General features: G+C 53.5%; 1 protein-coding gene across 15 annotated transcripts in view; it reads left to right on the top strand.

Annotated features, from left to right (window-relative positions):
• LOC142358965 (transcription factor 4) overlaps positions 1 to 23353 on the top strand; it is a 245759-nt gene that overhangs the window by 195931 nt on the left and 26475 nt on the right. For 14 of the 15 annotated variants that reach the window (XM_075411862.1, XM_075411859.1, XM_075411858.1 and 11 more), the window contains 5 exons: positions 1639 to 1744; positions 4025 to 4158; positions 7885 to 8017; positions 18541 to 18608; positions 19875 to 19953. In XM_075411862.1, coding sequence (XP_075267977.1) covers positions 1639 to 1744; positions 4025 to 4158; positions 7885 to 8017; positions 18541 to 18608; positions 19875 to 19953 — 520 coding nt within the window. The remainder of the gene's footprint in view (positions 1 to 1638; positions 1745 to 4024; positions 4159 to 7884; positions 8018 to 18540; positions 18609 to 19874; positions 19954 to 23353) is intronic. The other variant, XM_075411864.1, reaches the window with a different exon arrangement.

Genomic DNA, 23353 nt, shown 5'->3' with positions numbered 1-23353 from the left:
ACGAGCCAAGACGGTTGCTCCTGCGATGCCGGTGTGGTGGCACTTGGCAGGGACGGCGTCCCAGCCGGTGCGTCCCGCTCGGCGGCGCGGGCCGGTGGCTTCGCTGTGGGTTGGTTTGACCGGCTGGGCGCAGAGCTGCCTCGTCCCTGGTTTTACCCATCCCGGGTGTCTTTGGGTGTCGCTGCCTCTTGGTGGGGCCTTGCTCGTCCTCCCGAGCTCCCGGCACCCCGAACCCACGTCGGTCTTGACCGTAAGGCGCTGCAGTAAAATAGACTTTTGCTTTGATTTGTAGGGTCAGGCTTGTCCTGGACGCGCGCTGTTGGGGCTCACGGCGCCTGGGGAGCGGCTGCGTGGCCCCATCCCAAGGCCCTGCTCTTCCCGTGGGCGCTGGGACCCCCGAGGCGCGCGGGGCGGTCACTCGGCATCCCGCAGCCCTCGGCCAGTTTTCAAGTTGGGGCGTTGTTTAGTTTTTCGAAGGGGAGAAGCCCTTTTGCTCGCCCTGCCCCGGCCGGGGGTGCTGGTCCCAGCCCCGCGCTCGGCCCGGTGCGTTTGGCTTCCCCTCTCGCCGCGACCCGCCAGCGTCGGAGCAGGCGCCCTGCCAAGCTTGCCTGCTGCAAAATGGAGGCAGGAAGGTATCCATTTTCATCGAGGAGATGACAGTGCCTCCGTCTTCCTGACCATCTGGAGAGAGAGGCACCTCCAGCGCGCGAACAAAGCACAGAGGAGCGGGGTCCGCGCGGCGGCGGAGGGAATGAGCTGCGCTCCGCGGAGTGAGCGCCGCTGAGCAGCCCGGGCCGGTTCGGGGCGGGGGGGGGGGATATTTTTGGTTTTATTTTGGGTTGAAATGCTGTCCTGGTTGAACGGAACGAAAGCAAGAAATAGAGCAGATGTTCTCCAAAAAGCAAGTTGCAGAAAGCCGTGGTGTGTCAGTGAGCAAACGCCAGTGAATGAGCGTTTTGGCACCCGCACGAAGCTTGTTGCCGAGAAATAGAAATAGAAGGAGTCCTCGGAAGGAGGAGTTTTTCTCCTCCTTGTTTCTTCTCCTCCTTTCTGATCTGCACACGTGCTGTGTTGGTGGTCTTGGGGAGCTCCAGGTTTTTAATCGGCCTTTGGAGCGTCCCTGGAAAGAGCTTGATCCATGGGAATTTAATAACCCAAGAGACGTTGGTCATTTCGGTGTTCTTGATAATGATATTTTTCTAAATTTCTCTTTTTTTTTCTAGTTTGGGAAATAAAGTATTTGAGTGCCTTGCAGTGCTTTCTGTTTTGTTCTTACGAGGGCGAAGCCCGTCCGCTTTCGTACGAGAAAATCAGCGTTGTTTCAAGTTCTTGTTTATTTTAAGCTCTGCAGTGCTGTAGGAAGAACATATGTACATCTGTTTGCTCGTTTTATTTACAGAAATACACAGTTTGACAAATACCTTGCAGATAGCCTGGCTGAAAGCTGGAAAATGTCAGGCTGGGGTTTCTTTTGAAGCTTCAAATTTATTTTCCAGTCACACACATGCTGAAGTTTTTGTGTTCCGAGAGAAGAATGATGTGGTGTCGTGAACTGATTTATACCGAGCAAGGGGAAAACTCGATATTTCTTTCCTGCTTCCCGCTAAAGGCGTCCTAAATGAGTCTTTTTTTCCGTAGGTTTATGCCCCGTCAGCAAGCACTGCCGACTACAATAGGGATTCACCGGGTTATCCGTCCTCGAAACCAGCAGCCAGCACTTTTCCTAGCTCCTTCTTCATGCAAGGTAAGGCGCTGCTTTCGGCAGGAGAGCTGCCCTGCCCGCGTTTGCTGGTTTCGATGCAGTCGGGAGGTCTCACCCTGCGGTCTGTAAGGCTGCCCTTCGAATGCAGACCTGTCCGGCTGTCCCTTGGCCGTCGGCGCTCTGACCGGGCTGGTTCGATCCCGGGTGAAGCGGGGCGGTGAGCCCTTTTCCCCAGCACGCGCGTGGGCGCCCGCCTTAGCGCGGTACTTTCTGGTTTGTTGTTTTATTTCACTGTGCTTGCACGTACCCACTGCGAGAAATACAAGGTGGTAGCAGTGAATACGTGAAAATTATTCCCCCATCCTCACTGAGAGCAGCGGCTTCGTTTTCAAAACGCTGCTCTAATTCCACGCCAACAGACGTACTCCTAGCTAGGAGTTTTCACGTATTCACTGCTACCACCTTGTATTTCTCGCAGTGGGTACGTGCAAGCACAGTGAATTTCAGCACACCTTAGTAAAGAAGATTCCTAGAGTGGGGAAAGGTCCGCACGCAGTCAGGGTGCTCATCTTTTGCCATGTTTAGGGTAAGAAATAATTAGCTTTTCAGTCCTTCCCCATATGCTCTGCTTCAGGCTAAGTAAAGGGTAGGTAAACCTGTTTAACTCAGCAGGACTGCTAGGCTAAAGTATTCACAGGGCAAGGGACTGGATTTGATTCTCTCTATATATGGATTCTCTGTATATATGGGATTTTATTCTCTCTATACAAGGATTCTCTGTATATATGGGATTTTATTCTCTCTATATATGGATTCTCTGTATATACGGGATTTTATTCTCTCTATATATGGATTCTCTGTGTATATGGGATTTGATTCTCTGTATATATGGGATTTTGTTCTCTATATATGGATTCTCTGTATATACGGGATTTTATTCTCTATATATGGATTCTCTGTATATAGGGGATTTTATTCTCTCTATATATGGATTCTCTGTATATACGGGATTTTATTCTCTCTATATATGGGTTCTCTGTATATAGGGGATTTTATTCTCTCTATATATGCTTTCCAATTTGCACTCTTAGGGGAAACACCCCTCCCCCCCTTCCCCCCCCGAAAGAACCCAGTTTTGTGTCCCCACCACCCTAAGGTCACGGGCGCTGCTCAGCAGCCGCGGGCATGGCTCAGCGCCCTGGCTCCCGGTGAGCGAGCTGTCTCCTGCGGCGCTCGGCCACGGCGCTGGCCCTTCCGTCGAGGACACTGGGGTCTGAGGACGAGCTGGCTGCCTGCGAGGGGAAGGACCTGGACCATGTCCTGGGCAGTGGTGGGAAGTGTGGACCACGACTGGAAAGAAAACTGCACTCTTGGCTGAAAACGTGAATAAATACCACCCAAAGCACAGGCTGCTTGGAGGCTTCTGCGGAGCTACAAAGCTGGGGATTAATAGGGTTCTAACGATGGCAAATATTTACCCTTAGCTGGTCTGGGGTTTTAAATGTTACCTTCGCTCAGATTGGGACTGCAGACAGAAATCTGAGTTGCGTGACTGTTCCGACAGCCGTGGGCAGGTGATGCTGGAAGGGCGGCTGCTGCCCGGCTGGTGGAAGCGTAGAAATAAAGCAGGGCTGCAGGTGAGACAGCAGAATTTCTGCTTAGAGCAACTCCTGTAGTTCGAAAAAGCTGGCAACTTTTCCAGCCCACGTACCCGTCTTCCAGGTCTGCTGGTCATTATGGGAAAGTTACCTTTTTTTTCCTTTTTTTTAGCTAACATGTTGACATTCTTCCAGCAGAAAATGCATTTCATCGCATTATTTCAATTCCATTTCAGCGTGTCTAATTAAATGTGAAATATGTAAGCAAATATTTGACTTTATAAAATATGGGGAGCCCTTTCTGTACTCCTCCGTGCGCGCTGTGCCCCGGCAGGGACCGGGCCTGAAGGACGAACGCTGCGCTGGGGAGGTGCGGAGGCACGCGCTGTCAAATCCCTAAAAAGCGAAACCGTACTAGCGGTGCTGCTCTCCTTTTTGACAAACCAACAAAAAGCAACAACGAAACAACTCAGAACTAACTTTCCGGCTGCGGAAACGGTCAAAATTCAGGAATTATCTGGTCGCTTACCAAGTTGGGGCTTCCCCAAAGCTCGTTGGCCATCCTCGTTCTGTAGGCGTCAGAGTATTTCGTTTTAGTGCTCAGACTTTGGTCTCTGGTGGGGTTTGTTTCAGTGGAGTGGGTGTACGTGAGTTTGTGGTACCGGGGCAGGAATAAAGCAGCAGGAGACCTGCGAGCCAGCGGTGTTTCCCTCCTGTCTTGCAGATGGCCATCACAGCAGCGACCCGTGGAGCTCCTCCAGCGGGATGAACCAGCCCGGGTACGGGGGCATGCTGGGCAACTCTTCCCACATCCCCCAGTCCAGCAGCTACTGCAGCCTGCACCCGCACGACCGCTTGGTAAGGCATGGGATGGGGGGCACCTACCGCGGGCACGCCGTCACGGAGTGCCGCTGAGATGTTCTCCTCGTACCATTATGTGTTCCCAACACTGTGAAAAAAACGAGTTTGAGAAATCACAGGAATGGTTTGGGTTGGAAGGGACCTTCTAGACCACCTGGTCCCACCCCCCAGCCATCAGCAGGGACATCTTCCACCAGCCCAGGGTGCTCAGAGCTCCATCCAACCTGGCCTTGAACCCTGCCAGGGAGGGGGCAGCCACAGCTTCTCTGGGCAGCCTGGGCCAGGGCCTCACCACGGCGCACGCCTCTGCGTTCTGGTGTTTGGAATTTGTGGCAGTCAGTGTCCTTCGCTGCTCTGACTTGATGGATACCCATCTAGCATCAATTTTCTGCTTTAAAAAAGGGAGGGTTTTTTTCATTTTCTCCAGTACGTTCTGATCTCTCACAGGAGGAAGTTGCCGGGACTGATTCCGTCTATTGTATTGGAATAGAATAAGATTGGGATTAAATATGGTCTGAGTACAGCTTAGGGGATGTTCTCCAACACCGTGGCTGAATTGATGATGTAGAAATAACACTGTGTTCCATCAGTTTTTTGGTTTTGTTTTGAAGTGAGAGGTAACGAAATGAACAGACAGCGAAAGTGAAGTCATTTTTCTCAAAATATGTGAAACATTACGAGTAGCGTTCCTCTGCTCTGTGCCCCTGCTTTGCACCCTTGAAGACGGTTGATTAGGGAGAGCAGTGAGGAGCACTGGTTTTAAGGGAGGAAGGAGTCCCTGGCTCTGAAGTCTTGCAGAACCCTCTTTTTGGAAAGAAGAAGAATTAAACACACACATGCAAACCGAAGATTAGTTTGCAAAATAAATCTTTAAAGTCTCACATTCACCGAGGTTAGCTCACCGCTCTGTAAAATTCATAAAAAGCAAAAGAAATTGCCTCCAAAACTGCTTAATCATGTCCTTAGAAAAGGCATAATAAGGCTCGAAGCAAACTTCACGTTGCTCTGAAGTGACAAGCATCTCTAACAAAAATTGAGCGTGACTTTTAAAACCCAATTTTATCTAATTTGTTATCTACACTGGTGCTCATTTGTCAGAATGAGGTGGCTTTTCGTGCCACCAGCTCAGGGTAGTGGCAAGACAGCAGGGCCCAGTCTGCAAACATTTGTGCAGCTAACTTTACCTTGAATCTGAATTTCTTGTGTTTGTAACATGCAGGGTTTTTTACGAAGAGCTAAAATATTTCTACGATGTAAAATATTTCTTTCTGTAAAATGGGTCGGGGTCTTCCACCTAAACTCCCCAAAATATCGGGGAGGATGTTCCACCTAAACTCCCCAAAATGTCGGGGAGGATGTTCCACCTAAACTCCCCAAAATATCGGGGAGGATGTTCCACCTAAACTCCCTGAAATATCCGTGAGGGTGTTCCACCTAAACTCCCCAAAATATCGGGGAGGATGTTCCACCTAAACTCCCCAGAATACATCTATGTAGGTATTATTGTATTTATCCTAAATTTCAGCGATAGTGAGGACCAGTCCAAGTTGTAGGTGCTCAGTGCCGACGACGCTGATACTAATCATTGATTATGTACGTCTGGGCTGGCAGAGCCTTCTGCATTTGAGGTGACACGGGGACAGAAGGGAGGCAGCGATGCTTTCAGTCCTCTCCACGTACTTTCTGCTGGAGCATCAGTGAGAGGTCAGCAGTTTGTGGTCAGCTGGAGCATCCGCGAGTGGTCAGCTCGTCGAGGGGAGGTCGAGCGATTTCACTTTGGTTCTCTGCAGACGTCCTTAACTTCTCAGTGACCTGCAGAGAAAATGCGTACAGCAAAAGAAAGAAAGAAAGAAAAGCTGCTCTTTGTCATTTTTATTTTCTCAGGCAGATCAGTGATTTTCTAAATGGATGCATAGAATCATAGAACGGTTTGGGTTGGAAGGGACCTTAAAGGTCATCTGGTTCCAACCCCCCTGCCATCAGCAGAGACATCTTCCACCAGCCCAGGGTGCTCAGAGCTCCATCCAACCTGGCCTTGAACCCTGCCAGGGAGGGGGCAGCCACAGCTTCTCTGGGCAGCCTGAGCCAGGGCCTCACCACCCTCATGGGGAAGAATTTCTTCCTAATATCTCATCTGAATCTGCCCTCTTTTAGTTTAGAGCCGTTCCCCCTTGTCCTATCCCTACACCCCCTTGTGAAAAGCCCCTCTTCATCCTTCCTGTCGGCCCCTTCAGGCACTGGCAGCTGCTCTAAGGTCACCCCGGAGCCTTCTCTTCTCCAGGCTGAGCAGCCCCAGCTCCCTCAGCCTCTCCTCGTAGGTGAGGTGCTCCAGGAGAGGTACAGAGAACAGTTCTACACTAAGCTGTCTTCAGATCCCGTGTTTTTCCTAAAATGTTTGGCAGTAGTGGTTTGGTTTCTCCCCCTGAGAAAATCCCAAACCAGCGCTGGCCTGCGTGGCGTGGAACAGCCCTTGAGCAGGGGACATGGGGTCCCTCAGGTTTCAGACCGTTGACAGCAGCAGTCCTTCTCTGCTCATTTCTCCATCACATGGGAAATCCTGTTGAGCTGTGCTGGCTGGGTTCAGAGCTGAAGTCCTGGCATGGTTTGGAGTGAGTCAAAGCCTGAAAATGTTCAGACTTCTCAGTGGTGATGGTCATTTTTCTTAGGGATGAGAAAAATAGATTTGGGTTGTTGTTTACATTCTTTGAGATGACTTTGAAGTATTCACTTACTTGGCACTTAATTTCAAGAAATCCTGTAAAATTAATGGAAGAGTACAAATAAAGGGAAGAAAGTTTTCAGCCAGCCTACTGTGAGCCACCTGCAGAGGCAGAGGGCACAGAGATGGTCTCGCTCCAACACCCCAGTGCCTTGATGCTGAGCCAGGTCCTGCCCCGTGTCCCCAGCTGCCCGTGTTTCTAAGGAGGCTTTACATCAGGGTCTCCAAAACCTGCAGGTCTTCTGCAGGACCTCCTCTCTGCTGGGGCAATGCTGTGAGCGAGAGAGGAGCTGGGCATGTTGTAGGACCTGTCTACACACGCTGTCTTCCACCCGTTAGGAAAAGACTGTGACGAAGGGCACTAAGGTGAGCCAGGTTGACAGTAATGCAAACTCAGCAAAAAACCTGACGGCAGCAATGTTGTGTCGCAGTCACGAAGGTTTGTGCTGAGCCAGCTACCAGTGTCTTCTGCATTCTGCCCCGACGCGTGTCCCACACTTGTTTGGAGAACGTGGTCCGTTGCATTTTCAGTCGTCTGTCGCACGGAGACGCTGCGGTGGGAGAAAGTTGATGACCTGGGGTGCCGGGGTGCTTCCTTACGGCACGTTCTGTAATGCCAGCCGTCAGCGTCTTGCAGTCAGATCTTGGGTTTCATGTCAAAAGCAGTATGGGGTTTCTGCCGCTTCCCTCGGAAGGCTTTGCCTCCAGCCGGTAGCTGTCCCTCTCAAAACAGGTTCTCATGACACCGCTGTGGTACCTTCATCAGTTGTGACCCATCCACTGGGGATGTTTGTCCATATCCGATAGGTGTATGCTGTGTCTCCTCCAGAAGATGTCAAATTAGGGTAGCAAACCACGCTCCCTGCCTAGTCATGGGGAGCATTCTGCTTGGCTCAGTTGGGTGAAGAACAACAGCACTTGGGACTGGGGCAGCATGAGCAGCCTGCTGCCTTCCGTCTTCTCAAGACTTAAAATACTTCCTTTTTTTATCCCTTTTGCCACAGAGCTACCCATCACACTCCTCAGCAGACATCAATTCCAGTCTTCCTCCGATGTCCACCTTCCACCGCAGTGGCACGAACCATTACAGCGCGTCCTCTTGCACACCCCCGGCCAACGGGACGGACAGCATCATGGGTGAGTTGAGGCCGGGCGCCGCGGCTGCCTCCCGAGGCTCTCCCTTGCCCTCCTGTCTCCCCTCGCATCTGCTTTGACACCCTGGGCTGGCACCAAAGGGACAGAATCGAGGTGGGGGGTGGTTTGACGGCGCGTCCTGGCGTGCGGAAGGACTGGCTGCTTGGTTCAGTAGGCGCAGAGAGATAGCGAGAACTGCGTGGAAATAAATATGTCGTAGCTGACCTTTGCCTCCTTTACTCATGAATTTTAGTGCTGCTGCTTCTTTTGGTGAGTTAAACGTAATTACAGCAGTGCTTTGCTTTTTGTGAATTGAATGTGTCACCGAAGGGCTTTGCTTCGGAGTTTGTGCGGAAGACACCGCGCCAGCGAAGTGCCTGGTCCCGCTGGGTTTGGGGTCTGATCTGGTTGTCTTCAGTGGTCGAATGGCCTGCAGTGCTGGGTGCGGTGATACTTCTGTATCACAGAATCACAGAATGGTTGGGGCTGGCAGGGCCCTCTGTGGGTCACCCAGTCCAACCCCCTGCCCAAGCAGGGTCACCCAGAGCAGGCTGCACAGCACCGCGTCCAGGCGGGGCTTGAATATCTCCAGAGAAGGAGACTCCACAGCCTCCCTGGGCAGCCTGGGCCAGTGCTCCGTCACCCTCAGAGGGAAGAAGTTCTTCCTCGGGTTCAGCTGGAGCTTCCTCTGCTTCAGTTTGTGCCCATTGCCCCTTGTCCTGTCGCTGGGCACCACTGAAAAGAGCTTGGCCCCATCCTCCTGACCCCCACCCTGCAGATATTTAGAGGCGTTTAGAAGGTCCCCTCTCAGCCTTCTCTTCTCCAGGCTGAACAAGCCCAGCTCCCTCAGCCTCTTCTCGCAGGACAGATGCTCCAGTCCCCTCCTTATCCTCGTAGCCCTCCGCTGGACTCTCTCCAGCAGCTCCTCATCTTTCTTGAACTGGGGAGCCCAGCACTGGACACAGCACTGCAGATGGGGCCTCCCCACGGAAGAGCAGAGGGGAAGGAGAACCTCCCTCGCCCTGCTGCCCACACTCCTCCTAATGCACCCCAGGATCCCATTGGCCTTCTTAGCAGCCAGGGCACACTGCTGGCTCGTGGTCACCCTGTTGCCCACCAGGACACCCAGGTCCCTCTCCGCAGAGCTGCTCCCCAGCAGGTCAGCCCCAGCCTGTACTGGTGCCTGGGGTTGTTCCTCCCCAGGTGCAGGACCCTGCCCTTGCCCTTGTTGAACCTCATCAGGTTCCTCTCAGCCCAACTTTCATCCCCTTCCATGGAGGGGGGGAGCAGTGGGGGCAGCATGTCCCCGTAGGGAGGAGAGCCACCTCTGACCTTGCTGAGGGTGACTCTGTCCGTGAAGAGCATACCACGGTATACCCAAATGTTTGGCAAAGACCAGTTCATAGTTCAATACAGGAAATAAAAAAGTATTGCTCTGCCTGTCTCTCAGAGAGCAAATAAAGCCAATGAAATAATTGGCAAATAGGGAACACGGCGCTGGACACATGTTTTGGATTACACACGTGATCCTGGGTGGAATGGCTGCGAGCGGGACTAATGCAGCAAGAATGGAGGGTGGGTTCAGGCACTAACACATGGGCATCACATTTTTTGAGGTCTCTGAAAGAAGAAGAAACTAAATACAGTCTCTTCTTAATTTGTCACTGTCTGAGGAGAAAGTCTCCCATTTCAGGGCTGCATTTCTGTGCGCAGTCTTGCCATTCCGTTGAGAGCGCTTCCTTCGCAACGTATTGCTGCTGCTGTGCGCGCGACGTAGAATCACTCTCTCTTTCTCCCTCAAAAGAGGATTCTACGTCTAAATTGGACTGATAGAGTCCAACTTAACCCAACCATCGTTACACCAGTTCTGCAGAAGCCTTCCTGGTGGCAGCTGAGGATGGAAAACCTTGCGGAGGGACGTTAAGAGGTAGGAGTGTGAATGCAGTCTCCTGCCCCTGTGCCTTGGGGAGCCAGCCAGCACAGTGCCTGGATTTCCCGTGTCTTCTGGATCAGTCTCCTGGAAAACCCACTGTCTGAATCAGAAGCTGAACAGTACGAAAACGTGGAGTTTGGTAGCAGCTGTAGATATTCAGCAGGCAGTACTGCTGGGCTGTGTCGGCATTGGAGGCTGCAGAAGTGTTTCTTGGATCTTGACGCAAGTCCTAGGCTCCTCCTAAGCCCCTGAACCTCCCCTGAGCCTGGGCACGCGCTCTCGTTTCCCTGCTTTTCCCGAGGAAGCCGTTGGAGCTGGCCCAGCCAGAGCCGCCGTGCCTCCGTCCCGGTCCCCAGGGAGCGCAGTGGCACGGCCGATGAGCCGCGGTCCCGACGGTCACGCAGCTCGGGTAGGCAGCAGGGGGGAAATCCTTTCCAGGGAGTGCAGGGCAGCGTTGGCCGCGGTGAATTTTAAGCCAAGCGTTGGCTTTTGATTTGCAGAGGTGTGAAGCGGTGCGGTGTCCTGGCCACCTGATGCACGCGTTAACCCCGCGTGCTGCTCTCGCCGCTGCTGACGTGGTGTTTGTATGACGTTATGCGCCGCGACACGCGGCTTTTCCAGGAGAAACGTGATGTGTGTTCCCCTCGAGGTGCTGGTTTCACAGTAATTTTATTCCCAGAGCAGTCACATCGTGCTGCACGGTCTATTTTATAAGAATGTGAAGCTTCCCGTGACAGGAGGGTGGTGAACTGTCGCGCAGTATCAGCAGAATATGACTCCCATCCAGCGATGTCGCTTCCTCATAATTTGGGAAGATCATCAGCGGTGAATACCGAGATGGTGGAAGTTCACAGAATCACAGGATGGTTGGCGTTGGAAGGGACCTCTGTGGGTCACCCAGCCCAACCCCCTGCCCAAGCAGGGTCACCTACAGCAGGCCGAAAGTTTTTCCACTCTTCGTAACATAGAAACATAATTTCCAGGCTGCTGTTTCAGAAAGGACTGTTCCACCAGAACAGCGGGAGTTTGTGCTAGAATTTAAAACTATAAAAAGTCTGGCTGGGATTCTCTAATAGAAGGCTGCAGCCTATCGGTTACACGAGATGCTTTGCTAGATAGAATTATCCTCGCTGAGATACCGATTCCTGGAAGTTTATTCAATAATCCAAGATTTACGATCCCGAGTCCCACCAGAAGGATGTGAGAAGGCTGCACTTCATCATTCTGTCCCTCTGCCTTCCAGTGCAGAATTGTTCTCCGCAGCGACACGCTGGGAAAGTTTTAGGAGATGAATTATGACAATAAACACGCTCTTCGACAGAGCTAGAATCAATCCATCAGCACGCTGCCGTCTTCGGTGATGCCTTCGGCACGTGAAGAGTCTTGCGAGCGGGGCAGTAGCTCGCAAGTAGAAGCCACCGCTTCGAGGGTGCATTTTCACGTTTTACAATCCTGGTCCCAAGTCAGCCGTGTCTTCTGCGTCATGCCGCAATCTGCCGATGCTTCATGTCGGTGGAGACCTGCCTTCTCGAGTGGGGAAGCCAGCGTAGTTGTGTCCTCTGATAATAATCACAGCATGGTCGGGGTTGGAAGGGACCTCTGTGGGTCACCCAGCCCAACCCCCTGCCCAAGCAGGGTCACCCAGAACCGGCTGCACAGCACCGTGTCCAGGCGGGGCTGGAATATCTCCAGAGAAGGAGACTCCACAGCCTCCCTGGGCAGACTGGTCCAGGGCTCCATCACCCTCAGAGTACACGTAGACCAGTCTGAGGAAAGACAGGCTAGCGTAGGTGGGTAAGAAGTGCCTTGCTGCTTCGGACAGGCGGTCCATCTAGCTTAGCATTCAGTGGTGGAAGGCGATCCTGGCCGTTTCTGCAGCTCCTGCCCTGAGGACCATCATATTAGTGAGGCTGGGGGGCCCATCCCTGCCTGGTTCTTCAAGCACCTTCTGCTTTCTTTTCCTGGAAGTTTCGTTGAGTGTTCCCTTGCTCTTGCCTCAAACCCTTGTCCATCGTCGATAAATTAATGAAACCTTTCTTGAAATCTGGTTTTGGCTATTTCATTCAACTAAAGACCAACACAGAAATGTCTTCGATAAACTGTGCTCTTCCAGCTTTGGAGGAGTTTCATAGTGTTCCTTGCATGAAGTTGTTTGGTGTTTTGCATAAGAATTTGAAAACATCTGTCCTTGTTCAGACCAGAAGCTCATCTATGCAACGGTCCTGTCTCCAGCGAAGACTCTGAGGATGTCCTTGGGAGGAATATAAAAGCAAAGCAAGCATATATGATATTTCCCCAGTCGTTCCAGCGCGGAGTGCAGCTTGAGTTCATTCTTCTCCTTGAAGTGACCCAGCCTTTCCTGGAGGCTTGGCCTGGCACAGTGACGCTGCGCATTTGTGAAACCGTGCTCCTCCTGGTTCGTTTTGACTCTGCTCCCTCAAGACCCAGCGTGGTCCTCCCTTCTTCTCGTGTTGCCACAAGCCCCAGATGACAGCCTTTCTGCCCTGTTGTTGGGGTTTATGTAGCCTGCGTCATACTCCACTGTAGTGGTCCTTTTTCCAGGCTGGAGAATCCACATTTGTTGAGTTTGTCCTCTAAAAAACCACCGTCTGCTTTTTCCGACTTCACTTTTTCTGTTCTGCAGACCTCGATGCTCTTTCTTAACGGCCTTGCGAGGTCTTTGCTCCGTATCCAAAATACAGGAGCGTCGTGAGTTCACTGGGGACGTAACGAGCTTCTGGGTTGTCTCTGCTCTTGGCCCGGTCGTTGCTCAGCGCTGGGGTTTTCTTGGGGGCAGCGAGCGGCTGGTTCTGCTGCTTAACTGTCAGCTCAGGTTGTCAGCTAATTACTCGCTGTAGCTCTAGGCTTCCTCCTCTTTCTGGACTGCTCGTTAGGTAACGGAGAGCCCGCTTGTGGGTACCTATGGCACAGGGCTTTTTTCCCCCCCATAGAATCACAGAATGTTCGGGGTTGGAAGGGACCTCTGTGGGTCACCCAGCCCAACCCCCTGCCCAAGCAGGGTCACCCAGAGCAGGCTGCACAGCACCGCGTCCAGGCGGGGCTGGAATATCTCCAGAGAAGGAGACTCCACAGCCTCCCTGGGCAGCCTGGGCCAGGGCTCCGTCACCCTCAGAGGGAAGAAGTTCTTCCTCATCTTCAGCTGGAGCTTCCTCTGCTTCAGTTTGTGCCCATTGTCCCTTGTCCTGTCGCTGGGCACTACTGGAAAGAGTCTGGCCCCGTCCTCCTGACCCCCACCCTGCAGATATTTGTAGGCATTTCTAAGGTCCCCTCTCAGCCTTGTCTTCTCCAGGCTGAAGAAGCCCAGCTCCCTCAGCCTCTCCTCGTAGGAGAGATGCTCCAGTCCCCTCCTCATCCTCGTAGCCCTCCGCTGGACTCTCTCCAGTAGCTCCTCATCTTTCTTGAAGTGGGGAGCCCAGCACTGGACAGAGTACTGCAGATGGGGCCTCCCCAGGGCAGAGTAGAGGGGAAGGAGAACCTCCCTCGACCTGCTGCCCACACTCCTCCTAATGTACCCCAGGATCCCATTGGCCTTCTTGGCACCCAGGGCACACTGCTGGCTCATGGTCACCCTGTCGTCCACCAGGACACCCAGGTCCCTCTCCACAAAGCTGCTCCCCAGCAGGTCAGCCCCAGCCTGTACTGGTGCCTGGGGTTGTTCCTCCCCAAGTGCAGGACCCTGCATTTGCCCTTGTTGAACCTCATCAGGTTCCTCTCTGCCCAACTCTCCAGCCTGTCCATGTCACGCTGAATGGCAGCACAGCCTGCTGGTGTATCCACCACTCCTCCCAGTTTGGTGCCATCAGCAAACTTGCTGAGGGTATGCTCTGACTCTTCATCCAAGTCATTGATGAAGAAGTTAAGGATCTTGCCAAACGTCACGACCTGGGTTTACGCCACATCTTTTTCCAGGCCCCGTACGAGTATGTTCAGCAGTACAGAGCTGCACAACTGGGAACTGGCTGATAATACTCCTCCCTTACACAGCTGAGTATTAATTCCTGCTTTTGTAGTCCCTCTCTTAATCATTTCTTAATCTGCAAGAATATCCTCGCTTCCCCGTTACCTGGAGACAGCGGAGTTTCTTTGAGGGCCTTCGGGAGGCGGCTTTGTTGAAAGCTGAGAGTACAAATCCGTTCTCTTTGCTGGATCTCCTGTACTGATGTGCTCGTCATTTTTTTTGAGAGAATGAGGATTTGCAAGACATGCGCTTTCCTCCAGCAAAGCCGTGTTGCTTGTGCGATGCGGTGTATTTATCCATGTGTGTGCTGATCTTTGTTACCTTTCCTAGTGGAGAAGTCAGCTGGTGGCTCTTTGAATTTACAGGACTTCATCTTCAGTATTGGTTTTTGATATTTTCTACTTTCTTTACTTCAGTGCTAGGTTGATCTAAACTTTCATTTTTACTCTGTGGTTAGAAGTTAGACAATTTTGTGTTTGAGTTTCTTGAAAACTTGTAGAAATGTCATTTGGCTCTTCTTTATTTTTCTTTTTATTGATTTATTTTAAAGCCTTTACATTGACACTTCAGTTGGAGCCAATTTTTCTGACTAATCCCTTGTAAAATATCATCTGTCCCATGGCATGGCAGATGAAAATAATCTGTTTAGCATTTCTTGTATTACCCTTTCTTTCCTTGAATTCTCCTGTTGCATCTTCACAGAATCACAGAATGTTCGGGGTTGGCAGGGACCTCTGTGGGTCAACCAGCCCAGCCCCCTGCCCAAGCAGGGTCACCCAGAGCAGGCTGCACAGCACCGCGTCCAGGCGGGGCTGGAATATCTCCAGAGAAGGAGACTCCACAGCCTCCCTGGGCAGCCTGGGCCAGGGCTCCGTCACCCTCAGAGGGAAGAAGTTCTTCCTCATCTTCAGACGGAACTTCCTCTGCTTCCTATGCTGTTTGCAGGTCCTACCAACTCTCTATCGTTGTGCCAATGCCTGATGGGCTTGAAAAGGCTTTTATTAATGGCTTGTAAGCCATTAGGGTTGCTCTTTCATGGGCTTTTTTTGGTCTTGCATGTAACTTGCATTAAATATTTGCCCAAGATCCTCCATCTTCCTCAACCCATCCATCTTATGGCTTTCTTCCAAACGCTGGAGGGAGGTGGAGGAGCGCTTGTTGAGTGTGATGGAAGCCTTCTGTTTAGGTAGGATCAGTATCTGCTCTGCCTTCTAGCAGAAACACCCAAGGACCAGTTTTACCCCGAGGTGAAGAGCGAGGCTCTAGACAGTCTGAGGCTGTGCCATGATGACCCTGAAGTTCTTTCAGACTTCGTTCAGCTGGGGTTCAGCACAGCCTCGCAGGTCACCTTGCGAACGTCCCTGCTGGGAAGATCTACAGTGCTGCTGCGGGAGCGCCGTCCGTGGGGCTCATCAGCTCGCTCCTGGGTGCGGGGTGACAAATTTGATGCTGGCGGGGCTGGGTTGCAGTCCTCCCTCCCCGCCGGCCGCTCGCGCCAGGAGCGGGCTCTGCCTGTCTGCATCGGTCGTTGCCGTGCGCGTCCCAGCCTCGTTCAAATAGTTCTTGCTTCTCAGGTGGGTTTTCTTCCGTTCTGGGTGCTTTTCAGAGCTCGGGTTGATATCCCGATGGTTCAGAGCTGACAGTTGTAGTGCCCGTGGAAGCTGTCGGCGCAGCCTGTCCCTGCTCGGGCTGTATTTCAGTTGTGTTTGGAAATTGGAAAAATTGGAAAGCGATGGACCAAAGACTCTACGGTATTAACCCAAACCGTTGGTTGCATTCCATAGCCATTCCCTGCATGAAGCAGCACTGTGCATCACCTTTCCCTGTAGTGATACCCTGGGTTATCTTTTCCCACGTTTGAGGGCTGGTTCTTACTTCTGTGGTGCCCAGTCCCAGGATGATGTTTGTTTTGTCCCATTTCTCCCGAAATCTTTGGGCTCTTGCAGCAGATGCTCCTTGCTGGGTTTCTTCTTGAGACCCTATTTTTCTGTTCTTCCTTCAAATACAAGGTTTTCTTAGTCACCTACATTTTTCAGTCATGTCCCTGACAAAGCGATAGCTAAAGCAAATACTAATTTATGTGTAAAACAGCTAGTGATGTAAGAAATAATAACATACATTTAAAAATTTGGAGGGTTGGACTAGATGACGGGGGGTTGGACGAGATGACCCACAGAGGTCCCTTCCAACCCCTACCATTCTGTGATTCTACCATTCTGTGAAAAAATTAGTTATATTTAAGTAATCACCGCTGTTTTCACGACATGAATGCTTTCAGCAGATCTCTGCTTGGGTTTAGCTTGGTCTCCCACGCCGAAGGTGCCGTAACCACCTTCCCTCGCCCCCGTTCTCCTGCGTCCCGCAGCCCCCCAGCCCAGGAGCGCTGGAGCCGGGGCGGCAGGCAGCCCAGAGCCCCGGTGCCGATGCTTCTCCCTCCGCAGGCCTGCGGTCTGCTGCTGGTGTTTGGTGGGTTTTCTTCCTCGTGAATCTGTCCAGTTCCTTTTAAATCTGTTCGCGTTTGGTCTTCGCGTACCTTAAAGCAGCGAGTTTCCCCATTTGGCTGGGCACTAGTGAGAAAACTCCTTTTTCCTTGTTTATTTGCTTTAACAGGTGGCTCTCAGTTTTTTATAGGGGAAAAATACCAAATAATGATGCAGAGCTTGCCTTCCCCATATGATAAACCTCCGCTGTCTTGCTCTTCCAGCATCCCTTTCCCAGTGAAGCTCCCTCTTCTCTGCAGAAGGGAACTTTGCACACCACTGCCCATCCTTGAGGCCCTTCTGGTAGGTTTGCCAAGCCTACCACAGTCATTTGTCTTCAGAGTCTTTCAGGAAAAGTTGAATACTCAGTAGATCTGAAGAATTCTTTTGTTCTTAGCGATAACTAGTTTAAGACGTGGCCCATCTCAGCACTGTCAGGTTTCTAGGAGCACGTGGAGCAAGACTATGGTCCCTGCCTTTCCTTCTCCCACAGGATTGGTGTAGCTCACAGAATCCCAGAATGGCAGGGGTTGGAAGGGACCACTTTGGGTCACCCAGTCCAAACCCCTGCCCAAGCAGGGTCACCCACAGCAGGCTGCACAGCACCGCGTCCAGGCGGGGCTTGAATATCTCCAGAGAAGGAGACTCCACAGCCTCCCTGGGCAGCCTGGGCCAGGGCTCCGTCACCCTCAGAGGGAAGAAGTTCTTCCTCGGGTTCAGCTGGAACGTCCTCTGCTTCAGTTTGTGCCCGTTGCCCCTTGTCCTGTCGCTGGGCACCACTGGAAGGAGTCTAGCCCCGTCCTCCTGACACCCACCCTGCAGATATTTAGAGGCATTTCTAAGGTCCCCTCGCAGCCTTCTCTTCTGCAGGCTGAACAAGCCCAGCTCCCTCAGCCTCTCCTCACAGGAGAGATGCTCCAGTCCCCTCCTCATCCTCGTAGTCCTCCGCTGGACTCTCTCCAGCAGCTCCTCATCTCTCTTGAACTGGGGAGCCCAGCACTGGACACAGCACTGCAGATGGGGCCTCACTAGGGCAGAGCAGAGGGGAAGGAGAACCTCCCTCGCCCTGCTGCCCACACTCCTCCTAATGCACCCCAGGATCCCATTGGATTTCTTGGCACCCAGGGCACACTGCTGGCTCATGGTCACCCTGTCGTCCCCCAGCACTCGCAGTCCCTCTCCCCAGAGCTGCTCCCCAGCCTGTCCTGGTGCCTGGGGTTGTTCCTCCCCAGGTGCAGGACCCTGTGATTCTGTGAGATGGAGGTGGAAGTGTCGCTCACGGGCCGCAGTCAGGCAGAGCTGCTGTTTTAGCTTGTAAATGGCCATACAGGTGCTGAAAGTGGTGGGATGCTTCGCCCGAATTTTTCTTTCCTTCGATTTATCCCGTATTGGAGGAGTTTTCAATCCTATCACCTGAGCGTGAGAAACTGGTGGCCTGCCACACCGTGATTTTTCTTGCCCTGAATTTCTTACATAAAAGGTGCAATCCCATCACCTGAGAGACGGTGAAAAAATCATTTCTTTAAACACCCGTGAAATGTTCAAGTGAAGCAGAAGTTAGACTTTGGAGAAATCTTTGAGAAATTTAATAACGCCTTTCAAACATGGATTTGAAAAGCGTACAAAGGCCCAGGGTCACGAAGTGAATGAGGAGCAAACAAAATATGGGCTGGCTGCTGCTGAGCGGCACCGCGTCCTTCCCGCGCGGCGCGGGGAGAGGGGGCTGCGCAGGCGGGCTGAGCGCTGGCGTCCCCGCTCCGGGCAGTTGGTCTTTGCTGCCTTTATAACGTATGATGTGAAGTGTCACCCTTGGGTAGAAGTGTCATAGAAGGAAACCCTCGCTGGAGTGGGTTTGCCCGTCCTGGGGCGGGCACGGGTCTGGGTGCAGGCAGCGCGGGCAGGAGCCTGTCCGCTCCCCACGCTTCGGCTCGCCGCGGCTTGCCTAAATAATAAATATATTTTATCTGCAAAAATGGAGCATGAATATCTACCTTAGCAAACAAATTAATGGTAATTAATGATCAATTTTATGCAGCTAGCATTAAAATGCAATGAAACGATGAGCGAGTGGACCAGGACTAGAAGTCTGCGGTGTCTTACTGCCTGTTCTGACGTCGCGTCTTTTGTTTTTCAGCGAACAGAGGAAGCGGGGCAGCGGGCAGCTCGCAGACTGGTGATGCGCTGGGGAAAGCACTCGCCTCTGTAAGGAAATAATTTACTTTGGAATAACCCGTTTACCGTTTTGAAAATGTGAGCTTTATATCGGAATTGGACGCCTGGAGTTTACGAAGATCAAAACGGGCGAGATCTGGTCTCGGAGGTCACCCGCGGGGAGCCACTGCCAACCGAAAGTGCAAAATGGCGTGGAGAAAGCTTTAGCCTTAATTTTAGGGTAGAATAGAAAGGGAAAGAGGGGGAAGCCCTGACCTGGTCGCGTTGACTGGGTGCCAGGGAGCTGTGTCTGTCAGTCTGCCCCACGCCGCATCTCCTAGGGCGGTTGAGCAGAGCCCAGCGGCAGGATGACTTCTGCACTACCGAGCCGCCCGCAGGCAGGAGTCCTTTGGAATTCACCTGTAGATTATTTTCTATTTTTCGTGGCGGTTTCCACCCATTCAGTTACCGTGGTTGCTGTTGAAGTCGGCAGTTCCCACCTCTTACCGGTGTAGCTGGGGCACGGCAGGGTTTCCTCCTGCTCCGAGCTGGAAACCTGCTGTGCCCCAGCTACCGCCGCGGTCCCAGTTGGCACGAGCTGACTTTTAATAAGGACCACTAGAGTTATTTTCTGGGCAGAGTGGGTTCCATGGAGTTCTCATGAGAGTTAATTTTTGGTTTTTTGCACATCCTTCGATGCTTCATTGAAAAAGACGAAAAGTCAAGACTCTGGTTGGCCTGAACTAACTGATACAGTACAGAATCCACTTTGAAGTGGTGCCCTGACAAATGGCACGGGTGCTGAGCGGGGACGCCGCGGGGCCGTGGCACCCGGGCACGGGGCCCGCGGGCGCTTGCTCGCTGGAGCAGCGGACGAGTAGTTGGGGTTTGCTGCTGCGGGTTACCCACCATGCCAGGGTTTAACGTGCTCGGCTCCCTTTGCTTTATTTTGGCCGGGAAGGGAATTCAGCATAATGAAAAAAATTAATTTTCTGGCGTGCTTGAAGGCCTTGTTTGATGACACTGGTTCGTAGAGTAGTCTCTGCGCTGAAAATGTGTGTGTCTGCCGTAGCAGAGCCGTGGGGCGATCAGAAACCGTCGCTTAATGGGCTAGTGTCTGTTCCCCTCAAAAGGGGCCTGCTGCCTAGCTTCCTGCCTCCGATACAGTTTTGTCTTTATAAAAATATGAATATTTGCATAAGAGGCTTTTTAACCTGTCCTGCTTTCATTGAAATGAACTGAATGCATAAGAACTCCGTATTTCTTTCTGCATCAGTTTGTGATGGCTTTAGATTAATTCTGTATCATCTTTTAAAGATCTATTCTCCAGATCACACCAACAACAGCTTTTCATCAAATCCTTCAACTCCTGTTGGTTCTCCCCCTTCTCTCTCAGGTATTGTTGTTACACTTCTATTTTACTGAACGTTGCAACCTATTTTTTTGGTAGGAGATGCCTGACCGAGCTCCCGGGCGGCGGGCGCTGGTGGCCCGCCGAGGCGACCGCAGAGGTGCCCCCCGCGCGCCCTTCCCCGGGCGGAGAGGAGCTCGGCGCAGCTCTCGGGCGGACGCTTTTTTACCGACGAGCGGTGGTTTCATTGCGGCTTCCGGCAGTGCCCTCGGGGTCCGGCGGCGGGCGGTTGCTGCCCTGTGCCGAGCGTGTCCCCGTGCCGTGGCCGTGCCCCCGGGCAGGGACCCCCAAGCCCTCGCAGCAGCCTTGCTCTGGGGTGCCAGGTCGGGCTCCTTCTGTAATATTCCCCCAACCCCTCCCGGGGCCGAAGCAAACGCCCGTTTGATCCCGAAAACGTCTCGCTGGACGAGCTTGAGCCCCTGCGAATCCAGTCGATTCATTTTATAGTTTATTTACTACAATTGCATATTTTAATTAAGCCCACTTGACTAATAAAAGCCTAAACTGAAAAGATCCGGAGGCCCAGGGTAGTTCTCATGAGCATCAGGCGCTTTAAATGTTTACCCCAATATAAGCCAGGTTTCTTCAACCTCGAGGCTTTGCAGCTAGAACCCTAGGGTTCTCCTCCCCCACAGCACACGCCAACACCTCGGAGGCCGCGTGGCTCTCTGTCCCCTCTTTGGGATGAGGTCTGTGTCAGGAGTGACCAAGGACCCCGGTCTCCTCCTCTTTGTGCCCAAGCCCTGGCTCCTGCTAACCCCACCGCGAGCCCTGAAGGGCAGCCGAGGCCGTTTCCGTAGGGCGGTGCTGGCCAGACGTGTGATCCATCCCTTGTTCTCCGTGGACCAGGAGCAGCAGGACGGAGGTGGAGGTTGCTCCTGGCCTCCTGACGCTTGGACGTGGTGCCCCAGCAGCAGGACAGAGGTGAAGGGAGCTCGTGGCCTCCTGCCCCTTGAACGTGGTGCCCCAGCAGCAGGAGCAGCAGGACGGAGGTGGAGGGAGGTCCTGGCCTCCTGCCCCTTGAACGTGGTACCCCAGCAGCAGGATGGAGGTGGAGGGAGCTTCTGGCCTCCTGCCCCTTGAACGTGGTACCCCAGCAGTAGGATGGAGGTGGAGGGAGCTTATGACCTCCTGCCCCTTGAACGTGGTACCCCAGGAGCAGGATGGAGGTGGAGGGAGGTCCTGGCCTCCTGGCCCTTAAACGTGGTGCCCCAGCAGCAGGACGGAGGTGGAGGGAGGTCCTGGCCTCCTGCCCCTTGAACGTGGTACCCCAGCAGCAGGACAGAGGTGGAGGGAGGTCCTGGCCTCCTGCCCCTTGAACATGGTGCCCCAGCAGCAGGAGCAGCAGGACAGAGGTGAAGGGAGCTCGTGGCCTCCTGACCTTTGAATGTGGTGCCTGAGCAGCAGGACTGAGGTGGAGGGAGCTCCTGGCCTCCTGGCCCTTGAACGTGGTGCCCCAGCAGCAGGAGCAGCAGGATGGAAGTGGAGGGAGGTTCTGGCCTCCTGACCCTTGAACATGGTGCCCCAGCAGCAGGAGCAGCAGGACAGAGGTGGAGGGAGGTCCTGGTCTCCTGCCCCTTGAACGTGGTGCCCCAGCAGCAGGAGCAGCAGGACAGAGGTGGAGGGAGCTCGTGGCCTCCTGCCCCTTGGACGTGGTACCCCAGGAGCAGGATGGAGGTGGAGGGAGGTCCTGGCCTCCTGGCCCTTAAACGTGGTGCCCCAGCAGCAGGATGGAGGTGGAGGGAGGTCCTGGCCTCCTGCCCCTTGAACGTGGTGCCCCAGCAGCAGGAGAAGCAGGATGGAGGTGGAGGTTGCTCCTGGCCTCCTGCCCCTTGAAAATGGTGCCCCAGCAGCAGGATGGAGGAGGACGGAGGTCCTGGCCTCCTGACCCTTGACCCCTTGAACGTGGTGCCCCAGCAGCAGGAGCAGCAGGACAGAGGTGGAGGGAGCTCGTGGCCTCCTGACCCTTGAACGTGGTACCCCAGGAGCAGGATGGAGGTGGAGGGAGGTCCTGGCCTCCTGACCTTTGAATGTGGTGCCTGAGCAGCAGGACGGAGGTGGAGGGAGGTCCTGGCCTCCTGCCCCTTGAACGTGGTGCCCCAGCAGCAGGAGAAGCAGGATGGAGGTGGAGGTTGCTCCTGGCCTCCTGCCCCTTCAAAATGGTGCCCCAGCAGCAGGATGGAGGTGGAGGGAGCTTCTGGCCTCCTGCCCCTTGAACATGGTACCCCAGGAGCAGGACTGAGGTGGAGGGTGGTCCTGGTCTCCTGGCCCTTGAACGTGGTGCCCCAGCAGCAGGAACAGAAGGACAGAGGTGGAGGGAGGTTCTGGCCTCCTGACCCTTGAACGTGGTGCCCCAGCAGCAGGAACAGAAGGACAGAGGTGGAGGGAGCTCCTGGCCTCCTGCCCCTTGAACGTGGTGCCCCAGCAGCAGGAGCAGCAGGACAGAGGTGGAGGGAGCTCCTGGCCTCCTGGCCCTTGAACGTGGTGCCCCAGCAGCAGGACAGAGGTGGAGGGAGCTCCTGGCCCTTGAACGTGGTGCCCCAGCCTCGGGGACGCAGACCCGGTGGCAGCTCTACGGTGACGAGAGCTTTTTGGAAGGAGGATGGAGAGAAGGTTGCGCTAGCTGGCAGCCTCTGTATCCACCTCCATCACGACGTTGGGGTGAAAGCCAGGCAACGAATGTCCCGACGAAGCCACCCGTGGCTGGGGACAGAGGGGACCACCTGTCCTGCCGTAGCGTGGGGGGGTCTCACACCCCAGGGGACGGCTTTCTGCCCGGCTTGGCCCGGAATCGCCCCCGATTTCTCCGATCCCGACGGAAGGGGCCGAGCCAAAGAGGAATCCCGAGCGACGCCGGTTGCTCGCTGCAGGCCCTGCCGGGTAGAGGGGGAGAACCGAGTGTCAAAAGAAATAAAAAATAAAGGGGTAGAAGTGCATTTAAATCGTGGCTGAAAGCGTTTAGCGTGCAAGGCACTTCCCCTCGAGGATGTCAAGGGCTGGGTAAAAATTATTTTGAAAATAACGATTGCTCCTCGTTGCTCCATGTGGTGCTGTAGTAAAACCCCGACTGAAAGCTCCATGGGGACCAGAAAAGGGAAGATGTAAATTTTAATTAGGACTGACATAATTTGGACTTTTATGAGAAATAAGCTGTGAGAGCCTAAAAAAAAAAGCTGCCATGAGTCCCACCCTGGCCTGTCTCCGCTGAAGGAAACGCCGCTCGGTGCAGAGGTGAGGGTTAAAACCCCAATATCTCCACCTCGAAATTCTGAGGCCCGGTTTGTGCCGTCACGCCGAAGACGGCTCGTTCAGAAGAACGCTGCCACTTGCCCAAGCGTTGTGCTGTCTATATAAAAAAAACTTCTTTTCCCCGTGTTTGCCTCTT

Source organism: Opisthocomus hoazin, chromosome Z, assembly GCF_030867145.1.
Source record: "Opisthocomus hoazin isolate bOpiHoa1 chromosome Z, bOpiHoa1.hap1, whole genome shotgun sequence".
In the NCBI taxonomy this organism is placed as follows: domain Eukaryota; kingdom Metazoa; phylum Chordata; class Aves; order Opisthocomiformes; family Opisthocomidae; genus Opisthocomus; species Opisthocomus hoazin.
The sequence above is the reverse complement of the archived record's forward strand: the minus strand, read 5'-3'. Positions and strand labels throughout refer to the sequence as shown.